Here is a 13,649-nt window from a genome sequence, read left to right as displayed (position 1 = left end):
AGATGATAGCATAGTTTTCTATGCATTTCGGGGGATTATTATGCTATGCGGTGGGTGCGGGATGCACCCCCATATATTCGTCCTGCCCACCCTAGTGGGCCAGGCTACAGCCGGCCCTGATTATAAATGTCATTAACAACTGTTCTGTGTGTGCCTATTCACCACAATATAATGTTTTATGGCACATTTGTCTTATTAGCATGCAGGGTTCCTTTTAAGTTCTTCACCTTCCACTGGTAGTGTCCTATACCAGTTTAATTTAGTTTTAGTCACATTGTTTTACTGTTTGTCTAGTTTTAGTCAACTAAATGTCATGAGATTTTAAGTCGACTATATCTACGGTTGATTTAGTCAACTAAAATGTATTTCGGCGGGCCTTGATGCCGTCGTAATGGCAGATTTGACAGTTTACACAAGATACACAGTTTACACAAGATACCATGGGTACACCTGTGGCAGGAAGATCAAAACAAGAGTCAATAGCACCAGCGGAATAAGCTGTTTGGCATTGACAGACATGGTGCAGTTGGTGGCAACATGTACCTTTAACCCCCCCCCCCCCCCCCCCCCCCCCTACCTAAGTAGAGTTTAAAATGGTATGAATATTGTCATTTATGTCACGGAACGGAACGGAACATTCTTAGCTGATCAGTGTTTCTTAATTATGATGAAATTGTGGACAGTGAATTACAGGTCCTGACCAGGGGGGCAGTCAGACAGATATTTTGTGAAGCCACTAAGGAAATGAAAGTTCATATAATGGCCTGTTGTGGCGCTATCACTGGACCCAGAAAAACCCATAGCCCCATAGAAGTCCATGTATTTTGGCCCAACTTCACCTAGACTGTATTACCTTAATAAACATGGTCATGAATACTTTTTGCTTCCAGTCACTAGTTTAAAGTCTCATTTCTAATGTCATAATATTCTTTTTGGAAAATTATGGTCCCATGTATAAAAAAAATGACCATAAAGTCGCGCATGTTCTGAGGGGCGTGGCTACCGTTACAGTCTATGAACGGGATCCCCCACCCACTCGAGTCAAAATAAAAACCAACGAAGAAGAAGGGGGGAAGTCCCGCCTCGTTGTCTGGGCCAGCCAATGGGCCAGCTGGGCCTGGGCCCGGATATAGAAAGATGGCTGCTTGCTGACACATAGAGAGAGGCTTCATTTTACATTCATGTTAGACCCGCGGAACGCTTTGTCCATATTTTTTACAGTCTATGGTCCTGACTGACTGCATCCTTCTACCCTAATGGACAGGGGGTACACAAGCACATGGCCGTTTATCCGTCCTCCTTCTCCTACCAAACAGCTCCGTTAGCACACATCTCTCCATGCATAAAAAAATCTGCACGCCACCCGAATCCAGCTGCACTACATTGCATCCACGCAACTGTCATATTTACTGTACAAATATTACTTTTGTCAGACACACTGTTATTGCGCAACATTTCGCTGTGATGCAAATTACATCACAACTTCCTCATTCCCCGGCACCTCCCCTTTTCACTGAACACACACACACACACACACACACACACACACACACACACATACAAACACGCACGTGCAGTACAGTACGGTCCAGTATGCTACAATACGGTACAGTACGGTACATTATGGTACCGAAACGTACAGTACAGTACAGTTTGTAAAATTGTAAGTAGCTGATGTTATAACCGTTTCCTGATATGATGTCACACACTATGAAAACAATAATGTTTTAAATGTTGTAATAGATATGTTAGAATGCCAATTTGTTCTAAATCCTTTTTTAAGGGACCAAGAAGTCACGAAATGACTTTGGTCACTTTGTTTTTTTCTTCTCCTTCTTCTCCTTCGCCAAAAATAGCAGTTCTGGTTGAAACGTGCAGTCGGTTTTCGCGAAACGTGGCAACATAGAGGACCATGCGAATGACAAAAACGTCTACTTTGGACCTATACGGACAAAAAAGATCATAGTACATTGAAGTGAAGAAATGAGCCAATGAAAATTGCTGGTTTGTGAAAAATCTTCTTCTGCCAGACTGCCTATAATACATACATGCAGCACGTCATATGCTTATGTCACAAAGGGGGGTGCTATAGCAATTTTTTGAAAATGAAACCTTTGAACAGGCATAACTCATGCCTCGTTTGGCACTTGATTCCACATGTCCCTTGACTCATGGGGAACGCATCTGTTGCTTTGTAAGCTCCGCCCTCAGATACCTTATTTTCTTTTTTTGAATTATCTTTTATTTGCTTTTAACATTTCATTTACAAAATTCAACCTATAAATAAATACATTTCCTAATTAAACAACCCCAACCCTTCCCCGATCCTTCCTAGTATAAAGAACTTTCAAATGCATGATTTTCTTCTGACTATTATCATCTGTGCTACAAACATAAATAAAAAACATGACGACAACAAGAATGACAAGTATAGACATTGGTAACAACAATGACAACATCAACAATCTCCGTTTATACTTCAATTAGCCCTCTCCAGTTCGTTATATTTTCTGAACAGGAACAGGAACAGAACATGCATATCGTATAAATGTGCACATGCAGACATTCAGTCTCTCTGATAAAGTGTTTTAACCACACTGGGGTCAAGTGCTACAGTCATAATTAAATCATAACAATATTTATCTTCATTATAGGGAGAGCATCTCTGGGTATAAGAGGTGTCACACATGATACCTCCGGGAACTGATGCTGTAAAACACTGCATGAAATATGCAAAACAGTCTTTCACATTCACCATTTTAATTCCCTGTTGTCCAACATGAATTGTAATGTATCCGGCAAGATAATTGCAAAAAAAAGATTTTCTCTTTCACAGTGCCTGACTGTCAACAGTAAGGACCTGGTCTTTTAAAGTTTTTCCAAATGTTCATACGATCCGTATTTCCATGAGTTGTGGTGGCTATTAGCCTGGAGTAAGCACAGCGACTATAAGTCGCAGGAAACACTTGAAATGAAGACCAATTTGGGGGTTCAGTGGGTACTATACCCAGGTACCTCATACACAAACCCAAGTATACATCCTCAATGTAAACAGCTTTGACGTGTCTTGATGCTTTCACAAGCTTTCCAGGCAGATCCAAGGACAAAACGTAGCCCAGTCCTAATGCATAATGAGGATACCGTGACTCTGGGAATATCTCAAAAGGTAGGTACCATTTAGAGTGGGGGTTTCTCAGAACTGCGGCCTCATGTGCCACAAGTCCGGTCATATATTCATCCTTGGGAGCGTACAGCAACATGTCGACCAAGTTGTGTACGTTTAGAAACATGTCAGAGTCAATCTTCATGGCGTAGGAGGCCATGGAGCAGCGAGAGTCCAGCCACTCCAGCATCACCATGGTCTTGATGGTCAGGTTCTTGTAGCAGTCCAGGAAGTCAGCCTGCAGCAGGTCCCCGTGCTCTCTGCTCTCCTCCAGCACTTGCCGCTGGGTTCGTTCTGCGTCTTCTCCCGTCGGCAGTCCCAACAAAAAGAACAGGCTCACCACTTTGCCCGACACGGGGCTCTCACTGCCCCACGTCCTACGGATGGTGTCACGGTCGGCTCTGTTGTGGGGAGCGACCGGGACGACCAGCACCACGAAAGGCTTCTGTTGTTCACATTTCTCGGGCTCGTCCACGGTGAAGTGGTAGCGATATGGGTACTCCACTAAGTACGGCCCTGGAGATACATAGGGAGGTGGTGGTGTAGGCGGTGTTGTCTGTGGAGTGGACACTGTTGTAGCATGTACCACCGTTATGGTTGATGCTGTTGCCGTGGCATTCATCTCCTCAGGTTGCATGAAAAGAGAGGAGGAGTTGGACGTAACCATTTTCCCTTTTGTTGTTTTGGATTTGAATGTTATGCCCACAGCGCTTGCCTTGATGTCGGGAGATGCTGTCGTCGGGAACAGGTCTTTGTATGGGATCCACCATGTTGTCGCGTTGTGACGCATCCATTGTGGGCTCCAGTTTTCTGCCATTTCCATGACGTTCACGTTGTAGAAGAATAGAATTGCCGTCACAAGCAAAATGAAACAGAAACAGCGCTTGCACGGACAGCTGCAACTCCTGCAACTTTCTGCAGCCTTCCCCGCCTCCACCTTAGTCTCGCTGAAAGGAAAGAGCACTTGGGTCAATCTGTAGTCGCGTTGCTATTTTCTTTCTATTTTCAACAACAGTTGAACAACTAGAAAATTCGCAATTTAAAAAAATTGCAGTGTGGTTGCCGCAGTGTCTTACATATGCCCATCCCACTAATATTGCCAGCCAATTACAATTTCAAGTAAGTAAGTAAGCACATTTTATTTGTAAAAGCACCTTTCAAGACAAAGTCACAAGGTGCTGAACAGAACACGGAACAAGCAATCAACAAGTTAATGCCATTCTTCCAGGGGCCAAGGCCACTGTCTGGTCATAAACTGCTAACTGCAACCAACTGCCACTGTCTGGTCATAAACTGCTAACTACAACCAAAAATGTGAAGACAATACAAAAACTGTATATTTTTCAGTTTTTTCAAGTACCATTAAATTGACAATTGAGGATTCAAAATCTACTTGAGTAAAAGTACAAAAGTATAGGCATCAAAATGTACTTAAAGTCCTAAAGTTTTCTAATGTGTGATGTATACAACACTTTTTTTAACAGATCTACAAGCTCTGAGCTTGTAGATCGGCTATTTTCAAATTACCAAAATGGGCTGGAATGGTTCATTTATGTTTTGTAATAATAATCTAAATGTAAAAAAGTAACTAGTAACTAAAGTTTTCTAATGAATGTAGTGGATTAAAATACAATATTTAAGTCTGAGATGTAGTGGGAGTAGAAGTAAAAGTACAGGATATTGGAAATACTCCAGTAAAGTAATAATACCTAAAATTCATGACAAAAAGTCATTCACCCCATTATACAGTGGTGTACAGTGCAGTACATAACGAACTGAACAGACACAAATCTCAAATGTAACTGGAGAGCAACAAGTCCAACTTGTTTGTGATACTTCATCAAACTATAACCTCGCAATCTCCCACACGTACTTAAAATAACACATGTTGTGTTTAAGTGGTATATGAAGAAGTGGCATACATACCTTCGTCTACTGTTAGCAAAGCCATTTTCTAACATGTTGAATGCCTCTTCCTCCTCCTATATGTGCCAGTACAGTAACGGACAACGTACAGTTGTCCTACTGGTATAGCCAGTTTTTCATCCTCCCTTCAGTCCTCTGTGCAGCCACAATATTGTTGACACACTCTGACACACTCTGTGCGTTGGCAGGGATGCTGGTAAGTAAGTAGCTGAGAGTGTGATATAGCCATTGATAAGACATCACTTCAAGTTCAACCTGACCTTTAACTAGACCCGTTCAGTGTGTCTATCCTGTTAAAACACAGGTATAGAAAAAAAGATGTTACTTAACAGGCTGTTCATTCCTTTTCATATGCCTTGCAAGTCTCACACCACCAGCAGACTGTCTGGTGGCTCAATGTAGAATCGCAACACTAGTAGGCTGTGTTGAAACAACAATGACTCTAGTCTAGAAGTACTTCCTACGTTGTGTTGCCATAGAATTGTCTCTCTAGAATTCCCCAGGATATGTAAATCATTAGAGGCAACCATGGAGCTCACAGGTTCGTACCTGCTCTAAAGACCCCGCCTCTATTTGTTTCAGCAAATGACACAGGTGTTCAGGTTTCACATGTTCAAGTCCATGTTTGTGTAAGGTTGTTATATAATCCCATGACATGAAGGAAGCAAAAAAGTGAATGCCTATTATTGTTATGTCTGCTGTGGTTTTAGTATTCTCATGTATTGCATGTTTTGTTATATGTTCATCTGAAATAGATACATTACTAACGAAACAATATTCAACTTGTCATTTAATTATTAAATGAATGAGTTGTTAGTCATGGACAGTGTTTACTAGATAGCAACAAACACAAAGAACAAGACAATTTACATACATAAAGACATGAGCAATATCCACCGCTTAGATTATCCTGTGGGTGTGGCTACTACATCTCCTGATTAAGCCTCAAGGTCGACTGGTAGACAAAGGACCTCTTTAGTCTGACCTTATTTGAATGCTGGTACACCATATCTCCTTCCTGAAGGTAGCAACCTATATTCTCCATACAACACATGCTTAGTATTAGAGGTGATATTCCTTGCTAACCTTAGATTGTGAGCGCAAACAGAACGCCTTTCTTCCTATTATGAGTTTCTGTTTGCTCTGCCAAGAACTGTTGGAAGAAAAGATGGATTCTGAGACACAAGCTATAGTTTCCAAATATTAGCCTTGTCCTTGTCATTAAAAAATACCTGTTCTGGACCCTGGGGTCGCCAGCAAAAAAGAGTTAATAGCATCAGAATCGGCTTAACCAGTTTAATGTCAACCATATTGGCTATCGGCTATTTAAAATAATAGACCCACAAGCTTGTAAACAGCTATTTTCAAATACATTTAGAAGATTTTGGAAAATTAGGAATATTTTTGTTGAGATTTTAACAACACTAATCTTGTATGGGTTCCCCTTGCACAAAATATTTTCAGGGGCGGGGGGGGGGGGGGGGGGGGGGGGGTTGTCTGTGACTAAATACATATTTGTTTTTTGCTGTTCCGTTTCAGGTTGTCAAATTCGATTTGTCGATTTGTCACGTACACGTTACCGCAGTGAAATCTGTTCTCAGCATTGGACCCATCTCTTGGAGCGTTGAGCCGCAGCCGTGCCACGCTCGGGAATCATTTCATTAGCAGGAAGTTCTCGGAAGTCATTTGATCTGCAGCCTATCTCCCCATTGTTTGACTATTTTCATCATAGCAAGTGGATCCATGTCCTTCCCAGTGATCATGCCCAGATCACAGCCCATCCTGTTCACCTGTCGTTTCTTGATTAGCTGATCTCTCTCTTCTGTTGTCTTCCAAGGTATCTTCAAATATTACTTTGAACTTATTATAAAAAATGGATTACTGGAACTGATTAGTGTTTCTGCTGCTACTTTGTTCTGGCGTTCTGGTTGGTGCATCTGGTGATGATTTGGTAAACGCCTTACCGTGGGTGGACTGTTTGTTCTTTGCAGCCCTGTAACGTGGGAGCACCTTTGGGCCCTTTCCATTGTATTCTTTTGTCAGGTTTCAGGTCTCGGGCCCCATTTCTGCATAGAAACACCTTTTCTGCCACTGCACCCACTTTGGGACATACAAATAAACTTGACCTTGTCCTTGATACGACAGGGATGTAGAACCACTGCTATTAAGTCACAGCATGCTCACCTTGATTGTGTAAATATCTGTGAAGTATGTGAGGGTTTGATCCATGTTTCACGAAGAAATGTGTGATTCTTCTATGGGCATATGAGCTCAGCTGTACTTTTCACCCTTTATACTGACAGCTGTCATATTGTAACCTGACGCTGCCAGATCCAAAAAGCTTGCTACACAAATTTGTTTCACAGCTTATTTGGATCTGGGATCGCGGAAGCAAATTCGATGACGGGGCTGTTCCTTTTTTTCAAGATACATGGTAGATGATTGGATGGGAGCGTCTGTCTATCACCGTGTGGGCGTGCAAACACAACCAATCATATCGACGTGTCTATATACCGTCACATCCGCATCCCGCCTTTAGCTCACGCTGATTGGTTCGGTACGAAGCAGATCTGACTCAGGGCTCAACTCCGTCAGAGATCCCAGATGAGTGTTGTGTTGGGGAATATGTTTCCGCAATACCGCCCTCATCTGGCAGCGTCAGGTTAGTCATATTGAGGAATGCCTGTCTGAATGTCGCACTGACACACCAGACCAATACATTCTAAAATACTCAGATGATAGTTTTTATTTCTCTCCTAGATAGTTCCAGTGATCCTGGACTGCACCAACACAGAGTAAACTAGAACTGCACTCTGTCGAGTGCATACTTGCTTGTTGCACACTAGTAGGCCAGTGCGCAAGTACTTTCGACCGCTACAAACTGTCAAATCTCAGTAATGACTACTTGTGCCTGATACGGCAGTGGTGCCAGATTACATACATGTATACATAGGAGCATTACCTTTAATCCTCCCAACACTAAAACATATCGTCATTACGTCACCATCGAAAACCATTGGTTTTATACATATACATATACATATACATAGTATATGTATAACTAGCTCTCAATGATTACGTAATAAAGATGTAGATTAAAGGACCCAATGCCAGAGTGTAATTTGTTTTCGATGGTGACGTAATGACGATATGTTTTAGTGTTGGGAGGATTAAAGGTAATGCTCCTATGTATACAGTATGTATGTAATCTGGCACCAGTGCCTTATCAGGCACAATTAGTCATTACGTAATTTGCTGGGACGGTACATACGCATCAAAATTGGCGGGACGGCTGGGACGGTGCATACGAGTCCCGGGCGAAACTAGTACTTGCGCGCTCTGCTTGCGCAAGGTTGAATGGAGTGATAACAATGCTCTCATCATTAACATAAAAAAGACAGAAGAGATTGTTTTTGGTACACCACCAGAGATACACAGATCCCCCATTACTATTCATGGTGAACTGATCAACCAGGTATGTTCGTACAAATACCTAGGAGTAGTAATAGACCATATATTCTGTTGTCATGGAACGATCAGATTGATTCAGTGTGTAAGAAAACAAAACAAAGAATCTACTTCCTTTGCCGTCTAAGATCCTTCGGTGCTAGTAGGTCGGATTCTTCTTTTGTTTTTCACTTCTGTTATGAGTGTTCTTCAGTACTGTAGTACCACCTGGTATGGATGTTTGTCTGCAGCCATAAAGTCACAACTGCTGCAACAACTGAACATTTGTTCAAAGATTGTTGGACAACCACTTCAGAAACTTTATACATCCACGTATGATAACAGCATCCTAAGGTTAGCAAGGAATATCACCTCTAATACTAAGCATGTGTTCATTGTGTTGTATGGAGAATATAGGTATTGCTACCTTCAGGAAGGAGATATGGTGTACCAGCATACAATAAGGTCAGACTAAAGAGGTCCTTTGTCCACCAGTCGACCTTGAGGCTTAATCAGGAGTTGTAGTAGCCACGGGGTAATCTAAGCGGTGTTTATTGCTCTTGTCTTTATGTATGTACATTTTCTTGTTCTTTGTGTTATGTCAAATGTGTACATATGTTCGGCATAGGCTGCTGGGTCGCAAGACACATTTCAGTGTGAACTGACAATAAAGTACTATATCATATCATATCATATACTTTATGCACTTTTCAATTTGTGTTGAAGACATGTTACATGACTGTTGAAACATGTTCTGACTCCCCTGTAATTACTCAGGCATGTCGTGTATTTCACTTCACACAGCAAGCAATGGCTACTTTTTTTTGTATGACAATGAGGAATATTTTTTTGCATTTATGAGAAAACAGCTTTGGGGTTTTAGTTTAGTTATTCACCTTCCCATGCAATTTGGAAATTGGAGATTCAAATATTACTGATCGAGCGGAGTTACCTCTTAGCTCTATATTTTATGTTTTTAGTATAGTTTTTGAGGGGCGCTAGCCCCTCCTATATACAGGTTTAATGTTTGTTTTTAGTTCAATATTGCCATTGACACATACCACACAGCCAAGTCAACTTGATCAATTGACAAACCAGCTGGATTGGAAGTGACGGTTCATATCTATTATTACAAATGAAAACATTGCAAGATAATTTATGCAATGTGAGCACAAGAGCACAAGATGTGCGCAAAATTTGCCAGGTCTATGACAAAAGCCCACAAAAACATGACATTCAACATGCTACTTACACACACTACAACTCTCTTACAATTCGCCACACTTCAACTCGCTTACAATTCGCGAACCTGGCACCACTCTACCCCGTCTTCTAATTGGCCTGGTGGACCTCCACACTAGCTCTCAGCCCCTCCCCCTCTGGCTACTGGGATCTGATCTCCCTCTCCGAGTCCGCAGAGAAACGTCCTCACGGAAGGAGGAATTGTCGGCTCACCATTTTGCTTATTTCTTCTAAATCTCTGTATATAAAATATAGCTCACTCCGCAAATCTCTTAGTTACATCAACATTGTTCTTCGACAATAGTTGGTTTGTGCCTAAGTATTACGATTAGACAGTTCGCATTGGCTATTTCGCCTGCCAACCATACTGCCGAGTACTTTTCATTGCACACACACACACGCGCACACGCACGCCTGGAAGCCACGCCCACTCCACAGTGTGATCTGATCTCCCTCTCCGTCTTCTAATTGGCTCAGCAAGAAGCACAACCCACACACACACAACCTACACACAGACACGCACACACACATTCCAACTTGGATGGACAGCGACGCGATTACATGCAGTTTAATTCTGCGCGACCAGGAACAACTCATTTGGACACGACGTTACTTCTGACTACGGCTCTTTCCAGGACAGCGGCGCCGGTGTGATTACATACAGTTTAATTCTGCGCGACCAGGAACACACACACACGCCTGGAAGTACACAGATCTGCAGGATGTCTCTCTCTCTCTCTCTCTCTCTCTCTCGGCACGCCACACACACACAGGGATAGCCATGCAGGCTACACACGGGGGCGCCGTGGCATGTAGCGAGACAGGACGTTATAATCTTGAGTTTCATTAAATAACTCTGTCTTTCTCCGCACGCGCACACAACATTATTCAAGTGAAATGCGTAACGGCAATATTGATATGTTGGTAGGTTTAGGTGTGCTGCCCCGAGGGAGGTTAGGGTTAGGGTGAGGGTCTGCGCTGGAGGTCGGGAGAGGGTTGGGGTTATGTTTAGGTGTGCTGCCCCGTGCTCGCGGTTATGGTTAGGGTGATGGTTTGGGGTAGGTAGTCGATGGGACCAATGGATCGGACCTATATGCCTCGTCGGACAAAAGGCATGCACTCTGTTACTGCAGTCCCCTTCCATTTTCGAGTGCCGCTTTCCAGTTAGTGTAACCACGCACGGTAAAAACATCATCCCTTTCATTACCAACACTGCTATATTTCCGACAGGGGAAACAGAAACTAAACATGCGTCTTTTTTGACCGAGTACTCGAGCCATGGTCGTGTGCGGTACCAGGCATGACTAAATGTACGTGATGTCGCACCAAATACACGTTTGGGCCTAATATGGGTTGGAATGGTGCATCTCCATTCAAGTCTGTGCTCACTGGAGCCGAGACCGAGACAGCGGAGTGGCCGCACTGGCCGGTGTTGAGACACTGTTTAGAAAAAAATCACTGAAATGTATTTTCTCATTTTCTGTGTTTGAGCATGTAGAACTCCTGATTCGTGGATCTGTTGCGGCTCATTCTCTTCAGTGTGTGCTCTGTGTTGTGTTCTGAACACTTCTCTGTTGTGCTAATTTTGCTAGACGTCGGGTCCCTCCGCCTCGCTACCGAGACACAACTTTTGCGGTATGGGTTCATTGTTGGGTCTAAAAATGCTGAGCAGTGCCCACCCAATCAGAAACGGTACAGATATTTTGTGATTTTTTTATAGGCAAAAAAATAAAGGATCCCCATAACTTTTGATTGGGTAGAACCGGCCTTGGGCCACAACCTGACCTGCCCTGGTGGAGACCTGTGCCCCGAGGGGCACTTTATCTAGTTTTGTTTTGTTTTATTTAAATGAATGCTGCATAGGTTCAGTGGCCTTGGAAATAATGACGATGACATCATGCTAACCACAGTGGGTGGTTCCATTTTATACCTGGATCAGCCAGATGCATATATTGTACTGCTTATTAACTGATATACCGGTAAATAATGTTTTGGTTCCAGCAATATTTTGTTTCTTTCATTTCCCTCGAGTGCTTGAATCATTATTCACAAATTCCATGTGAATAATGATTACTATATTGAATACACTTGTTTTACAATTTGTTTTACACATACTCTCAATTACCAGTAAGACGCCTGAGGGTACGCAGGCATCCACCTCGTTGTCACAGTCCGCTCCTCGGAGCGTGAACTTTGACTGTCCTTATTTTGATTTTGGACTTTCATAATTATGTATTTCTGTCATGTATGTACTTGCTCATGTATTCCTGACTGTTTCTCTTTGGTTTTGGTTTTCTGTTACTCTGACTGTTAGTTTTGTGTATCTTATTTTGTAGTATTATTCCTAGTGTTTCCTGTCTTCCTAGTTACTTTTGGTTACCTTGTCTAACCTACCTTGTATTTGTCAGTGTTTCCACCTGTGTCCTTTTAGTCCCCTAGCCTATCCTAGTGTTGATTGTATTTTGGTTCCACCTGTGCCCTGTTATCCTGTGTGTATTTAAGTCCTGTGTTTGCATTGTGTTCTTGTTGGTTCGTAGTTGAGTTCCTGTAGTTTCTGTGATGTTTCCTGCCTTCTTTGCCCTGTTTATGGAAGAACCTCAGTTTATTTAATAAATCCTTCTAAGTTTATTGCTCTGCCTGCTGTCGCCTGCATTTGGGTCCTCATCCGTACTCACTCTTAACACTCGTTGACGGCAGACTGCTGGGCGGGCGCTGGCGCCATAGAGTATAAAGAAGGATAGAGACTGATCTGGCGCAAAGCTCCGCCCCCTCCGCTATTCATGTCAGTGGAAGTTGCTCAGTGGCGTTTTGAAGCACCCGGAAGGACCGTCTCAAAACGTCTACTTCTGCATTGAACCACCAACTTTTGGTGGTCCAATGCGAAAGTACAACCGAGCGCTCGATGTTAAAGCCCAGCTGCACGGGGTTTCCTCGTCATGAATCCACGGGTCCGCCTGCAGTCCTTCCTCTTACCACTAGGGCCCAGTGCTTCAGCGTTGGAGCGCCTCACTGGCCCCTTGGCTGGCGCTTTGTCAGATCAACATGGAATGAATTCTGTACAGGCCATTTAAGGAGCATGTCTTGAGTGTACAGGGTTTGATAAGGTCAGATCAACATATAGAATGTCAGAACAGGTCAGTTCCATACAATATATGGAGATCTAAGGGTGGTAGCGGGGACATGAGTGTATATGGTTTGATAAGGGCCCAGGTAGGGCCGGGCCTTAATTCTCAGGCCTGTTGAGAACTCCAGTTTTCGCCAGCTGCCGGGCGCAGCTGCACTAATAACTTTAGGGCAGGCCCGTCTAGAGTTTGAAATTTTAATGGACAGGTCAAAGTCAAAAGGGAGACCTCGAGAGACCTGGAAAAGAAATCCCTGTTCATTTTCCTCATAGACTTTCAGAAAGTATTTATTTAAAGACGTTTACGCTGCGGACAAAGCCAACTCTTGTCGTGACAAATCAAGACAATAAACACAATGTTTTGGGCCAACCAAAGAATTAGAAAGTAGAAGAAAACGGCAGGTTACAACACTTTCTCTGTTGTTTGTTTGGTTTGGTCCAAAATATTGTGTTTGCTGTCATGATTTGTCACGACTCGAGTTGGCTTCGTACGACGCTTAAAAGGTCTTTAAATAAATACTTTTTGAAATGTCTATGGGAAAAATGCATTGGGATTAATTTCCTGCGCCTGGCGTCGTCATGAAAGGGGGACTGTGACGCTCTATATTGATGACATCATGGGGACCTCCATATATGTCGTGACTGCGACAGCAAGTCGCATTTACTATGACATCAGGGTCTCCACATCTCCATCCCTGATGATGTCTCATGATGTCACGAGACCTGGTGCCCGACCAACACACTGATGGT

The 13,649-nt window shown here is 42.9% G+C and overlaps 1 protein-coding gene across 1 annotated transcript; it reads right to left on the bottom strand.

Annotated features, from left to right (window-relative positions):
• Nucleotides 1-1,983: 1,983 nt before the first annotated feature.
• On the bottom strand, nt 1,984-4,047 carry LOC308318447 (beta-1,3-galactosyltransferase 5-like). The gene has a single exon (XM_080768003.1). The coding sequence runs from the start codon at nt 3,984-3,986 to the stop codon at nt 2,847-2,849; it is 1,140 nt and encodes a 379-aa protein (XP_080624129.1). The 5' UTR covers nt 3,987-4,047; the 3' UTR covers nt 1,984-2,846.
• Nucleotides 4,048-13,649: the final 9,602 nt, after the last annotated feature.

The sequence above is a fragment of the Protomyctophum bolini genome (assembly GCF_963924005.1).
Source record: "Protomyctophum bolini genome assembly, chromosome: 1".
Classification (NCBI taxonomy): Eukaryota; Metazoa; Chordata; class Actinopteri; order Myctophiformes; family Myctophidae; genus Protomyctophum; species Protomyctophum bolini.
This window is presented reverse-complemented; position numbering and strand designations above follow the sequence as displayed.

What these genes read in the sequence shown, in the direction of transcription:
- LOC308318447 (XM_080768003.1), bottom strand. Translation starts at nt 3,986, where the DNA reads ATGGAAATGGCAGAAAACTGGAGCCCACAATGGATGCGTCACAACGCG.